The sequence below is a fragment of the Leopardus geoffroyi genome, chromosome E1, assembly GCF_018350155.1.
Source record: "Leopardus geoffroyi isolate Oge1 chromosome E1, O.geoffroyi_Oge1_pat1.0, whole genome shotgun sequence".
Taxonomy (NCBI): Eukaryota; Metazoa; Chordata; class Mammalia; order Carnivora; family Felidae; genus Leopardus; species Leopardus geoffroyi.
Window position 1 is genome coordinate 38,311,651 of NC_059330.1, and position 13,046 is coordinate 38,324,696.

The 13,046-nt window shown below is 41.5% G+C and overlaps 1 protein-coding gene across 4 annotated transcripts in view; it reads right to left on the reverse strand.

Moving 5' to 3' along the window:
* Positions 1–2,187: 2,187 nt before the first annotated feature.
* The window catches only part of FBXL20 (F-box and leucine rich repeat protein 20), a 102,452-nt gene continuing 91,593 nt past the window's right edge, over positions 2,188–13,046 (reverse strand). For all 4 annotated transcript variants that reach the window (XM_045488673.1, XM_045488674.1, XM_045488676.1 and 1 more), the window contains exons 13-15: positions 12,223–12,279; positions 11,059–11,271; positions 2,188–9,290 (exon numbers count right to left, since the gene is read on the reverse strand). In XM_045488673.1, the coding sequence (XP_045344629.1) occupies positions 9,183–9,290; positions 11,059–11,271; positions 12,223–12,279 (378 nt within the window). In that variant the 3' untranslated portion in view covers positions 2,188–9,182. The remainder of the gene's footprint in view (positions 9,291–11,058; positions 11,272–12,222; positions 12,280–13,046) is intronic.

The following is a 13,046-nucleotide window of genomic DNA, read 5'->3' on the forward strand; positions in this document are numbered from 1 at the left end:
TGTATCTTTAATGCTTGTTCAATTTTCTTGGTGTTTTGGTTCTCTTCCTAAAGTATAGAGTTGGGTAAGGTATGGAGTCGGAGACAGAGGAATAAATAAATGTCTGGACTTTTTTTTTCCCTCTCCCAACTGGTTTGCCCAAAAACTAAACACTAAAGCCTCCCAAAGACCATTCATTCAACTATCAAATCACTATGCTTATTTAAAACGTCTGGAGATTTAAAAGTTCTAGAGATTTGGGAAATACTATAATTATTTAACATTGAGGCTGTGGGGCTTTATCCTTATTTTTCTTTAAAAAATGTAGTTGGATTTAATCTTAATCTTTTAAGTTTTAGGTCTTAAGAAATCTCTCCCTTTCCTATGCATATTTTTCAAAACTAAAATTTTAATTTTGCATTTCACTTTTAGGATTAAAATTGACCTGAAACTTTTTTTTTGTATCTTTTTCCATGTAGAAAACCAACTTTATTTAAAAGTGCTTTTAAGAAAAGTGGCTCAGTTGGTTAAGCAGCTGACTCTTGATTTCGGCCCAGGTCATGATCTCATGGATCATGGGTTTGAGCCCTGTGTCGGGCTCTGTGCTGACAGCATGGAGCTTCCTTGGGATCCTCTGTCTTTGCCCCTCCCTTGCTCTTGCTCTCTCTCAAAATAAATAAATGAACTTAAAAGAAAGGAATTAAAAAAAAAAGATAATGGCAGGGGCTGGCGGGGAGAGGGGGGCGGGGGGCGCCTGGCTGGCTCAGTCAGTAGAGTGTGCAACTCTTGATCTTGGGGTTGTATATTCAAGCCCCACAATGGGTTGTAGAGATTACTTAAGAACATAAAATCTTAAAGTAATAATGGGCTGTATCTTATTCTCTTTTTTTCATTCTCTTCCCTCAAAATATTATTAAAAATCTCAAACACTGTGTGGGGCACTTGGGTGGCTCAGTTGGTTAAGTGGCCGACTTTGGCTCAGGTCAGGATCTCACCGTTAGTGTGCTTGAGCTCTGCGTCTACCTCTGAGCTGACAGCTCGGAACCCGCTTTGGATTCTGTGTCTCCCTCTCTCTCTGCCCCTCCCCTGCTCGCATGCTCTTTCTCTCTCAAAAATAAATAGGCATTAAAAAAAAAATCTAAAACATTGTAAAGAGAAAACCCATATGCAGAGACTGGAAGACAGGCCAAAGTGCCCTCTTAAAAATATCTGCTTAATTACTTATTGATCATTTACCTCAGTTATCACTGATCACGTGGGGCCTAGAATTCCACAGAGCTCCCCAAAGGTGTTTCATGCAGGGTAGATACCTTGAGATTGAAATTCTGATTGCTGGTTTGGCTCCATTGCTTAACTCCACCAGGATAGGGGACCCCTTTGCAATAACATTTGTTTTTGTTTTTTAAATTTTATTTATTTTTGAGAGAGAGCGCGTGAGTGGGGGAGGTGCACACAGAGGGGGTGGGCAGAGGATCCAAAGGGGCTCCATGGTGACAGCAGAGAGTTAAACTCACAAACCGTGAGATCACGACCTGTGCCAAAGTTGGACACCCAACTGACTGAGACACCCAGGCGCCCCCACTGTATTAACCTTTGTGTATCTGTCCCTCAACCTAGGAGCCTCTAGCATTGACTAGATACTGAAGTATTTGTTGACATGAAGGGAATAAAAGCAGGTTAACAAGTATTTACCGTGTGTCATTATCTCTTTAACCTTCACAGTCTATAAAGTAGGTGCTGTTATCCCACTTTACGAATGAAGAACTGAGACAGAAAGGTCAACTGGCAGAGGTCATTCGGGTGAAAGGCAATGTAACTTGGAGCTTGTTTGTTTAACCATGGTACTACTGTACCATCATTCTGTCTTTGTCAAGGGAAGGGCAATGCCCTGCACAGATAGAGGCCTCAGGTTGAATTACTGCTGTCAAAGGAGTTAAAACAAAGTTTTTTAGAAACTGATTTATATTACGTCTTCTGTTTTTCTTAGAGACAAGGAGTTCAGGGTATTAAATAAGGGCTATTAAAAAGGTATTAAGGCTATTAAATAATTACTAAAGACTATTAAAGAGTATTAAAAAATATATCTATATATCTACAAGGATGCCAAAAAGATGCCCCATCATTCAGCCTCAGGAGCCTTTGTAGTTCTAGGGTTCAAGAAGAATCGTAGCTCCAAGACAGGCTATTTCCGCAGCAAAATGAAAAGTCTTCACAGCTTATTTCCTTTAATTACATCATAAAACAAAATTAGAACATACAGGAAACAATAATAGTTACATAACAATTTACTTTATATATTTATATATAAAAAAACATTTTTCTTTTAGTCCAAAGATTTTAAAGCAAAAGGAATCCTTACTGCCACCTCGGATTTTATTTTAAATAACCCTCCCTCCCCCCATCCTCAAGCGCCAAAAGTATTGGGTGCAAACAGTCACTTGGACAGCTAATGGAACCTGGTGTTAAGTCACCAAGTAGGGAACTGTGTCAGCCGCACTGGGGCAGGCCCGGTGGAGAAACCAGCAGCAGCTCCTGCACACTGAAGCACTCCAGGGTAGGCCGAATGGCTGCCCGAGGCTTAGGCCACAGCAATGTTTGGGATCAGATCCTGCCAGTCAACCATCCTCTGCCTTTTGTCCCCTCAGAGAGAGGTTTCAGAGGGGGTTATAGTGTAGGGATGGAACAGCCTGGTTTGAAGGTAAAAATTTCTCCCGCAGCACCATTTACCCACCCATCTCTGTCCTCAGGCAGAGTCTGACAGGCAGGGATAGTCCTCACAGCTCTCTGAGCTCTGCACAGGTCTGTGCTCTCAGGGTCACCGGGAGGTGGGCAAGGGTGAGGAGAGCAGCTGGGAAATGCCTGAGGCAGGTTACCTGGAAACAATTCCTGGTAGGAAAAAGGAGGTGGCCAGGGTGGGAAGCAGCTGAAGGTTTAGTCTTAAAACTTGGAGAAAGGCAAAATGCAGAAGGCCTTTCTCCCCCTCCAGTAACCCTTGAGCCTGGGCAGTCACAGATCCTCAGGGGCCAGCTCTGAGAGCTGCAGCATGGTAAGAAAACACACTAGTAGCTTCTGCTGAGCCCCACCCCACAGATCTTGTGCATGTTAGAGGTTAGCATGTAGTTTGGGGGTAAGGTGAGGAGGGGAGTAAGAGAAGAAATCTCAGGCTCACCTCTTCCTGCACTTACTAGAAATTAACAGTCATCAGAGAAGCACGGGTAAGAAATTATTCTTAAGGGAAGGAAAAAACATGTAAACCCAGAAAAGTAGCAGCAAAGGTTTCACTTATTACAGATCTATTATATAGCACTAGGAAAGAAAGTCATTCACGTCTTTGGGGGTGGGGGCAGGTAAAGTAATTAATCAAACCATGCCAGTTAGAGACTCCTTCTCAAGTTAGGATTTTCTAAGACTTTCGGTTGTCGTTCGCTAGTGCCAGGGGAAAAAAGAAAAACAAAACAGTGACTTCAGGGGCTGAGAAGGGTTAGGCGAAGGTAAGAAACACGTGTGTGAGCAGCAGTGCGACACAGATTTGAATTAGTAAAAGTAAGTAGTAAGCAACAGTGACAAGTGAAACTTTGTGGGGCAAAGTTTTCTTCTTCCACTTTAATAAAATACACGTAACTTCAAAGATTTCCCTGCGTTCCTGGGGTATGCGTGTGAACCCCTTTCTTCTCCCATCTCTTCTTAGGGTGGGGATTCTCAATTACTGGCTACCCACTCTCACCACGGTGAAAACCATGCCCAGAAGCACTGGAGGTTCTTTCAGGGATGCCAATCCCCATCTGGAGGACTCTGGTTAGGTGCGTGGAAAACAGAAGCCCTCCTTGCCAGTAAGAAGGGCATGGAGTTCATTGAATGGAGAGGAAAGTAAATCTACTCACATGTGTGAGGCAGGATAGATGCTTGTACCTGAAGCAAAGTGCCCCAGTTCCAGACCTGAATGAGTCTTATCTACCATTTTCCCACCCCAGTTCTTCAAAACAAGACACTTTTTGAAAAACATAGAAAATAGAAAGAGTCAGTTGATAGTTTTGGTTGTTCATGGTTCTTTTTCCTAAAAGGGCAGTGAAACGTCTTGGCTGAGGAAGCACAGAGACAACATTTTTGAACCAAACTCCACTAAGGGCTTATTCAAAAAAACATAAGGCAGAGATGGAATAAACACATTACAGAATTTCTCTTAATATCTCACATGTGAGGTTGTCCAACAAATTTTTTTCTGCTGAAAATTAAGTGTAACTCTGTTGGGCTCCACAGATTTACTCAGACTCAGGTGAGAGGTTCTTACTGACTTTCCTAAGAAGGGTCAAAGCCTTCAGAGATGGAGAGCTGACGTCCTAAGAATAAAAATGGACAAACAGGTAGACTTGCCTTGTGAAGGGAGCTGCAGAAGCCCTTCATGCAGAAAACTCACTTGCCTCAAATGGTAGTTCCTGGCAGGGAGAGTTTGTATGAAGTGAGAGGGGAAGCTTAGAGCGGCATGTTCTTTGCTGGAGAACCAGATGTTAAGTTAGGGCACCTGAATACAGCAGGTACAGCCAGATGTTATTCCCAAATTACCTGGGTTAATTATACCCTACTGATATGGTCTTACATAGTTTTCTCTATCTTCCAATATTACAATTAAAATTTAGGATAGAAATAAAGCTGAGGAAAGGCTTAGATTCCATATTTCCCCTCATCCTCCTATTGCTTTGAGAATCTTTGGTTCAAGATCATTGTAAGGGGGAGGGTTGCCTCCAGACCTCCAACCAAATATCCTTCACCTCTTCTCAAACAAGACTCCACTAACTCACACTGCCTGGGTTTGAGGTGATTAAAGATCCTAGAACTGGTGGGCAGATAGGAAGGCAATCTCTTAAAAAACTGTTCCATAACCTCAAAGCATACCACTGAAAGAATCCGTCAGCCAGGATGCGCAATGGGGCTAGAAACCTAATCTTAAACCATGCACACAAGGAGGGAAAGGCAGAACAGACCCATTTCCTTTAAACCCCTCCTCTCTCACTGATAGCAACTGTCATATGCAGTTTGAAACTTTCAGCACAATAAACATTAAATGGCCAAGGGTCAACCATGATCTACAAGCGTTCCTCTTCTCCAAAACCACAGTCACCCAAGGATATGCTGCCCACACAGGCAGGCAGGAAGTCCCCTCTTCCTTCCAATGCTACTCTCACACTTCCCTACAATTTCAGACCTGGACAAGTTCCACTGCACACCTTGTTTAGTGCCCCCCACCCCCACCCCACCACGGCATTAGTGGGCTATCAAACTGGTAACAATGTATTTTACAAGACAATTAGGAGAAATAAAAGAACTTGACTGCTGTAGTGTTATAGCTGTATTGAACAGTTCAAATGGTTTGGAGAGCCCCAAATAAAGCATCATTAAAAATACTTGCCAGGTTTCCCTCTAAAATATGTGATATAAGGAATATGTAAAATTTCTGACTTATAGGTCTGCTAAATCAACGTAATGAATGTGGAAATTTACAAAGACCATTTAAGAAATACTTTTACATCCACTAAAGAGCAGACTAGGAGGAGACAACATTTTTTACAAAGAGCACAATGTGCTTTCATATTCCAAATATTAGGGGAAAAAAAGATGAAGCCAGGTCTCCTTAATTCCTCATATCCAACAGCTTGATTCCTCATATCCAACAGCTTGATTTCAAATTTGGTGAGCAAATGTCCGAGACAACCCAGTGAAAAATGGCCTGAGGCACACGACAGTTACTGAATTCAGGGCTGCCCAGGAGACTTTGCCTAGATCAGGACAAAAACCCAAAGAGGAAGCTAGACTGGAGACAACTGAGGACAAATCAGCAGCATCGTTGGGAATGAGATGGAGGCTTTAAATAGAAGGATGGGTATCAGAAGAAAATGGGAGAAGTCAAAGCAAAAAAAAAAAAAAAAAGGCTGGAATCAGGCAGACAGGAAGTCCCTTCTTGATGGAGCCAATGTAGAGGCTATAAAAGATATTGATGTAGCAAATAATGCTGGAAAAAGGGGGGAAAGGCTGCTTTAAAAAGAGATGATCTGGGTGTTTAATAATGTTAATAATGTTCTCCACACAGACAATGATTAATTCCTCCTGGCTACCTGCAGGTTTATGCAATAGCTTTGAGGGTATCTTCTGACTTATCCCAAATCTCTCCATTCACTCTGAATTTTTTTTCATCATAGAAGGCATAAAGTTCAGGGACTTGGGAGTCAGATAAATGGACCAATAAGCTGTTCCTAGGGACAGGTTTTCCTATACCTCTGAAGCCTTACTAAATTTTCAAAAGTGTCCCTGATATTGAGACAGGAAGCACTATGTTCAGATGGCAGAACCGTTTCCACTTATCCAAAACTTACCATGTTCTGGATTCTCAAAGTCCTGGTACATTTCATCAGCTGGTATAGGTTGCAGACTGGCATAAAAAATATATTTCCTCCCAACCTTGATGGGCTGAAGTTTTCTTGGAAAGGAACAAGGCCTGACCACATACAAGCCAGTGCTGCACCCTCCTTTTTCCTCTCACTTGATTGTTCTTGGCCCAGACGGGAGGGATCACCCATGCAAGCCCCCAGGGACTCGCACGTGGGTACACTTTTTGGGTTGAGAAACGGCATTTCCAAGCTGTTCGTGTTTTGGTGAATAGGGTGTTTTAAACTTATGTACTTTTTAAGTAAAGAGGTATTAATAGTCTCAACTAGTGGGCACTTTAAATCCATACTCACTAATCAATCAGTGTTTTATGGTCAATTTGTTCAGGTAATACAAAAAAAACAAACCATAATATGTTAGAGCAGATGGTCTCTAAATATTTTTCTTTTTACTTTTGTTTTGAATGAGTGACCTGGGGATCTGAATATTATTAACCATATCTGGAAGTGTGCGTGCATATGTGTGTATTTGTATGGATGGAGTATAACAATGAGTCTCATTTTAAAAAGTATATTCCTATGTTGACTACGCTCAAATAAAAAAAATTTTCAAGTATATTCCTCATATGATAATTTGAAAAGAAGATAAAGGGAAGGGGAAATGAAGAAATCTGAGCCTTTAAATTTAACATGCAGGAGCGTCTGGATGGCTCAGTTGGTTAAGCGTCCGATTCTTGATTTTGGCTCAGGACATGATCTCATGATTCATGAGACTGAGCCCAGGGTTGGGCTCTGTGCTGACAACACGGAACCTGCTTGGGATTCTCTCTCTGCCTCTCCCAAAATAAATAAATAGACATTAAAAAAATTTTTAAATAAAATAAATTTAACATGCAAGATAATGGTGAATCATACAGATTTCTAGGACCCTTTCATCTGATTGCTTTTGGAGAAAGTTCTACTTTATTCTTACATATGCTGGTAGAGCCAGCACCTGCAGCATTACAACAAGACTTATAACAGTCTAGGTCATGCAGAAGATGATCTAAGATCATGGCAGACTGCGCGATAATGTCCTAAAAGACCCCCCCACCCCCACCAAAAAAAATTCCTATTAAAAAATCACACAAGATGTTCAACCTTGGGGTTTAGAAATCTACTTCTCATACTTGAGAAACTCATCTTATTTCCCTCATCCTTTATGATTTTTTTGGGGGGAGGAAGGAAGAAGAAAGGAAGCCTCTTCTTTGAGTCATGGGCACTGAATACCTGCCTTCGGCTCTGGTGACTATGCTGGGCAGAACCCCCTACTTCCTCTCAATGTTTTCTTTCTCCTGCCCGAAAGCCTTCACCTGGTAACCCCCCTATTTCATTCACAGGAAGTCTGGAGCACAAGAGAGATATGGTTGACAGGTTTTGAAGTGGTTCTGGTGCCAACATTTGAAATATACCACCAACACTGACATATAGTTGACCAGCTATTCTAGGGTCATTCTTGTGTCCCTGATAGGCTGAAATGGGGGGGTGGGGTGGGGAGAGAAACTGACCAGCTAGACTGCACAGCAACTGTAGCAGCATTCGTACTAAAGCAAACAACTTCACAGACACAAATCAGGGATGATACCACTCACACCTCGATTTCAGTGAACATATGACATGTCTGAGTGTGGGTAGGGGGGCCTTCAGGCTCAATTTTGGGATTCACCATTCCATTCTTTACTAATAATGCATTTCTCTCTCCTTATTAAGTTAGTGGAGTTTGATGGAAGGAAAAATGTGCAGGGGGATATTGGGTATATCATGCGTATTATTATATATCAGAAGGTATAACAGAAACCAAAAGGCAAAGTTTGTTTTCGTCAAAATAGTTTTAGCTCAATTTCTTCTCATAACATTTCTTATTTTTGTTATAGTTTCTCTTCAGGTTGGCAAAGATTCAGGCAGGGTCCCCTAATGGTAAAATTTAGAATTAAAAAAATATTTATTGATAATGTCTTTTTTAAAAATGTTTGGTAACCCCAACTAATCATCCAAAATGCACACTGTAAACACAACAGCAAAAGAGTAACAATTGAGTGTGAGTAAGCAGACTATGAACAGGTGACAGACTGAGCAAGAGTGCAGGAGGGAGCAACAAAGAACGAAAGACAGGTGCACAAGTGTGCTACCGAGAGTGACAATTTGAGTGAGTAAGCACATTTGGACCACAGCGATTTCAGCGCAACCATTTAGGAAACCTCTGGGCCAAATACTTAAACACAGGAGGAGGAATGGATGAGCCTTCTTTGTGAGCATGCTCAGCATGTTGGCATGGGAACAAGGAAGCAGAGAAGCTCTGTAGTCATCTCACGATGGATGGCTATCATTTATAGGATGCAAAGAAATTTTCTTTCTGGTCCCTGGATATAACATATACTGTTTTTCTATGCTTTCCTTGACCCTGGAGGACTGCAGTTGCTGTTCCAAAATCACCAAAGAAACCCCTTAACAAAATGAAGAAATTGCAATATCAATAACACTGGGTTTGCTGGAATGCCCCCTTCCCTCTACCTTGCCTATGATTTTCTTCTTGGCATGTCCAACAGGAATGGTTAAGTTTCACCAATCCACTTGATAAAGCCGGCATGGGCTTCAGTCCCCTGGTCACAGAACTAGAAGGTGGGGGTGAGGATGGGTGTGCATGTTATGTGTGCCTCGGGGATCTGGACGCTGCCCTCACTTTGTAACCCTTGCCCAGAACACTGGGGTTGCTTCCACTGGAGACTCCATTGTAACTCTAGAAGTGTCATTAAATACTCAGTTCACCAAGGTTGACCACCTCCATTGTCATAGGATGATGCAGCATCTGCAGAATCGCTGTCTGCTGCCCCCTACTGACGGGGGTGGAGTGACAGGTGCGAAGTAGGCGTGGACTTTAATATTGGGCAAATGGGTCTGAAACAAGACAGAAACATTACTAAGAGAGAGGGCTTAAACAGAGCAATGTTGCTTTTCAGAAAAAAGGTTGAGGGGCTGAGTGAAGATGAAAGCAAGGCAGAGGCTAAGTACCAGTTGGTCAGGATGTTGAGAGGCCTGGGTTCTGCTTTGTAGTATCCCATGTTATTCTAAATGACTAAACAGCTCACATAACCTTGGTACCCGTTTCCATAATAGTAAAACTGGGGAAAAACTTCATACTAATCTCTTAACCTGTCCCAAAGGGATTCCTACTTGGATTCCCAAAGTTGAAAGCAACTATATAAGCTTAAAATAATTTTTTCTGGGGCGCCTGGGTGGCTTAGTCGGTTAAGCGTCAGACTTCGGCTCAGGTCATGATCTTGTGGTTTGTGAGTTCTAGCCCCATGTCAGGCTATGTGCTGACAGTTCAGAGCCTGGCGCCTGCTTCTGATTCTGTGTCTCCCTCTCTCTCTCTGCCCCTCCCTTACTCATACTCCATCTCTGTCTCTCAAAAATAAACATTAAAAAAATTTTTTTAAATAAATAATTTTTTCTAAGTCATTGGAAGTTGATGGATGTTTCTTCTGATAAAACCTCACTATCCTCTTTTAACAAAACACTTCCAGTTTTTACTACATAAATAGTTTCTGAATTGCTACCATGTTCAAGATACTGTGCTAGTTAACATAAGAGGGATACAAAGATGGTCAACATGGAGATCCTGCTCCTAAGGAACTTAACAGTCTAGACATAAATAGCTAAATTAAAGTACAAAAATGCTAAATGATGATTTGAAGAATAGACAAAAAAAGTCTTGAGAACTCAGAGATGGAAGAGATTTTGGACAGCCAGGCAGGTCTAGGAACCCTACTGTAGGGAGGCCATAGAAGAGGCTCTGGTTGGTCTGTGGCTCTCTCCTTGTGGTGTAGAAGGAATATGGCTGCCAAGGCCTCCCCATTGCGGTTACGCTTTCAGTCCTCTAGGTCTGAAGGGAGAGGAGGAACTAAGGCCAACTGGATCTCAAGATGAGGTTTGGTCTCCTTTATGTACTCAGATGCCATATGGCCAACATGGATGTTTTTAGACATTGGCTGTAAGGGCCTAACTAAGCACAGTGCCCTTCCCACAGCAGGTGTGAAACAGATGTTTCAATAAATGTCTGTCGAGCTGAATAATCTAACATATAGATTCATCCAGCCTTTTATAACCTCCTTGTTAGCAACTTGTCTTCCAGTCATTTGGCTATGCATGGGTCTCTTTATTATGGAGGATGGGGCTAAAAGAAAAGGTGAAAAAAAAAAACCTCTTAAATCCATTTGTTGTCTTAAAAAATAAGGACACCAGAAAAAGGGTTTGATGTGAAAGAAAAATACAAATTAAATTCTTAAATCCCATCTAACTAAATATTTTCTTTATGTTATTCCTTTCTTTCCTGACTGTGGCACGTGTTTTTGACTCTGTATGTTATTGAGCCCTGGACATTATTGGAGAAACTATGCTGGGAGGAGACCTACTTTTTTATCCCTCAGTGGCTATTTTCCTACTAAATTTCCATCTAGAACAACAGGTAAAAACTATCTATCCTTGCATTTGCTCTCCATTTTTTCCTCTTTGCTAAATGTCCAAGTAAATATAAAAATCACAGAAATCTAAATCTAGAACAAAAACAGAAAAGGAAATAAAGGAGGAAAAAAAAAAAAAAAGAAACAAAAGAAGGAAAGGGTGCGGAGAGCACTAGAGCTGGAAAGTGTGCAGCCATCTTTACCCTGAGTCTCTTGATCCCAGCCCGTGTGATTTGCTGGCAGTCATAGAGTTCTATCCGCTCAAGGCTGTGACAACTCTTCAAGTGCTCCAGGGAAGCATCTGTGATTAGTGGGCAGTTGTCCAGTTCAATCACCTCCAGCTGGTCATGGGCGCAGGCTCCATTCCCCAGGTGACGAATTCCATCGTCTGTGATCAGCTCACAGTGAGACAGACTCTGCAGCCAAATAGAGCAAGGAAGGTCACTGAAACATCTCATGGTGTTTTTCTAGCCATTGGCCTGTGCACAGTCGGGAAGGAAACCTTCTGGGTTGGATTTTGATGTATATGGAGCCATCACTAGATCCATGTGGTAAAATGAGAGCAAACTAGAGCTGCTGGGGTTCTGCTTTTCACAATCAATGACTGACATTTCTATGTGTGATTCTAAATACACTGTGTGAATGCATGCAACGACTGTGAAATAGTTCATAAACAAAATAACATATGCACCCCCATACACAAATGAACACTTTTCTACAGAGGCAAAGGGGCCTCAAGCTTTTCTTGAATAAAATTTTCTGGAATTTGGACTAAACACTGAATATCTGATACAGGGGAATGCCCAAGCAGCTAATTAACTGAAGATGATTCTTACACCTGTTAGGTGTGGTCATCTCTTCACATAAGTCTCTTTACCAGTTTTCCTTAAATTCCTGGTTCCTCCATGTGAAACTCAGAACCCCTTATCTCAATTTTGGATAGTAATATGGCACTAAGTACACACAAAAATGAGCCTGGACACAAGCAAGTCAAGCAGAATGCTTTCCCACAGTATTACTGGAAACAGTAGCACAGAACACCCCTAGTAAAGCCTTGATTGGTTCTGTTTTACAGGACCTATTAGTCTCAAGTGAAGCAAATTGAATTTGGGGCCATTTTGTCCCCTGGATCTCTGAAATTTAGCATCATTCAGGCTGAAGTATAATTCACGTGGGAGGGCGATTTCATACTCTTCATGTCACTTTTCAATCTCTAAGTACTGACAACATAATCCTTTGGTCCTCTGTAAATTGGCAATTTGGAGAAATATGCTTTCCCACAATGGTAGCCAGACACCAAGAGTAAAGTAAGAGTTGGGTTTTGATTGAATCCAATGAACACAAAACTTTCGAAAAGTCAAACTCACCAATACTTGAAGTCGAGGACAGTGTATAGAAAGTTGGATTAATGTGCTATCTGTTATCTGAAAGAAACACAGAAGTTTATTATAGGTATAATTCCAAAAAAGCCTCATGGCCGTACCTTATTCTTGAGTACACTTGTATTCTAGACTGATACCCCACCCCCCCGCTTTTTTAAAGTAGGCTCCATGCCTAATGTGGGGCTTGAACTTGTGACCCTGAGATTAAGAGTCGCATGCTCTACTGACTGAGCCAGCCAGGCGCCCCTAGACTGATATCCTGATATTAATCATCAAATAACAGAACCTAAGGTTGAAATCCCATCAGCTACCTGAACCTGTTCTTTGAGAATCTATCCAGGCAGGTTTGAACACATCTAGTCATCTCTAATTTTCATCTTTGACTATTCAAAGAATAGTCTATTGAAAATCCTTTGTTTCTGAAATGAATGAAAATCTGTCCCCTTGTAGTTTCTATCCATTGGACTTTGTTCTACCTCCTTAGAACAACCACAAAAAAGAATCAGAAGACACTGCTCCATAAAAAAATTTAATGTGGGAATATCCTCAAATTTTTAAGAATATATATTTGGCTTATATTTTATAAGTCATGCCATTAACTCTGAATTGATAAACTGGGTGTCAGGTATTTTCCCAAAGGTGGCAGAAGGGGGCTGCGGGACTCTGGGTTAGCTATGAACATTCAAGAAGCAGAACTCTTGAAGGAAGAACAGTCTTTTATAGTTATCTTAGGCTGGAAAGTAAATCAGTGCTTCTTTTCAAATGTCCCTCCAACTCTGAAATGATGATGATGATGATAACATACAGAG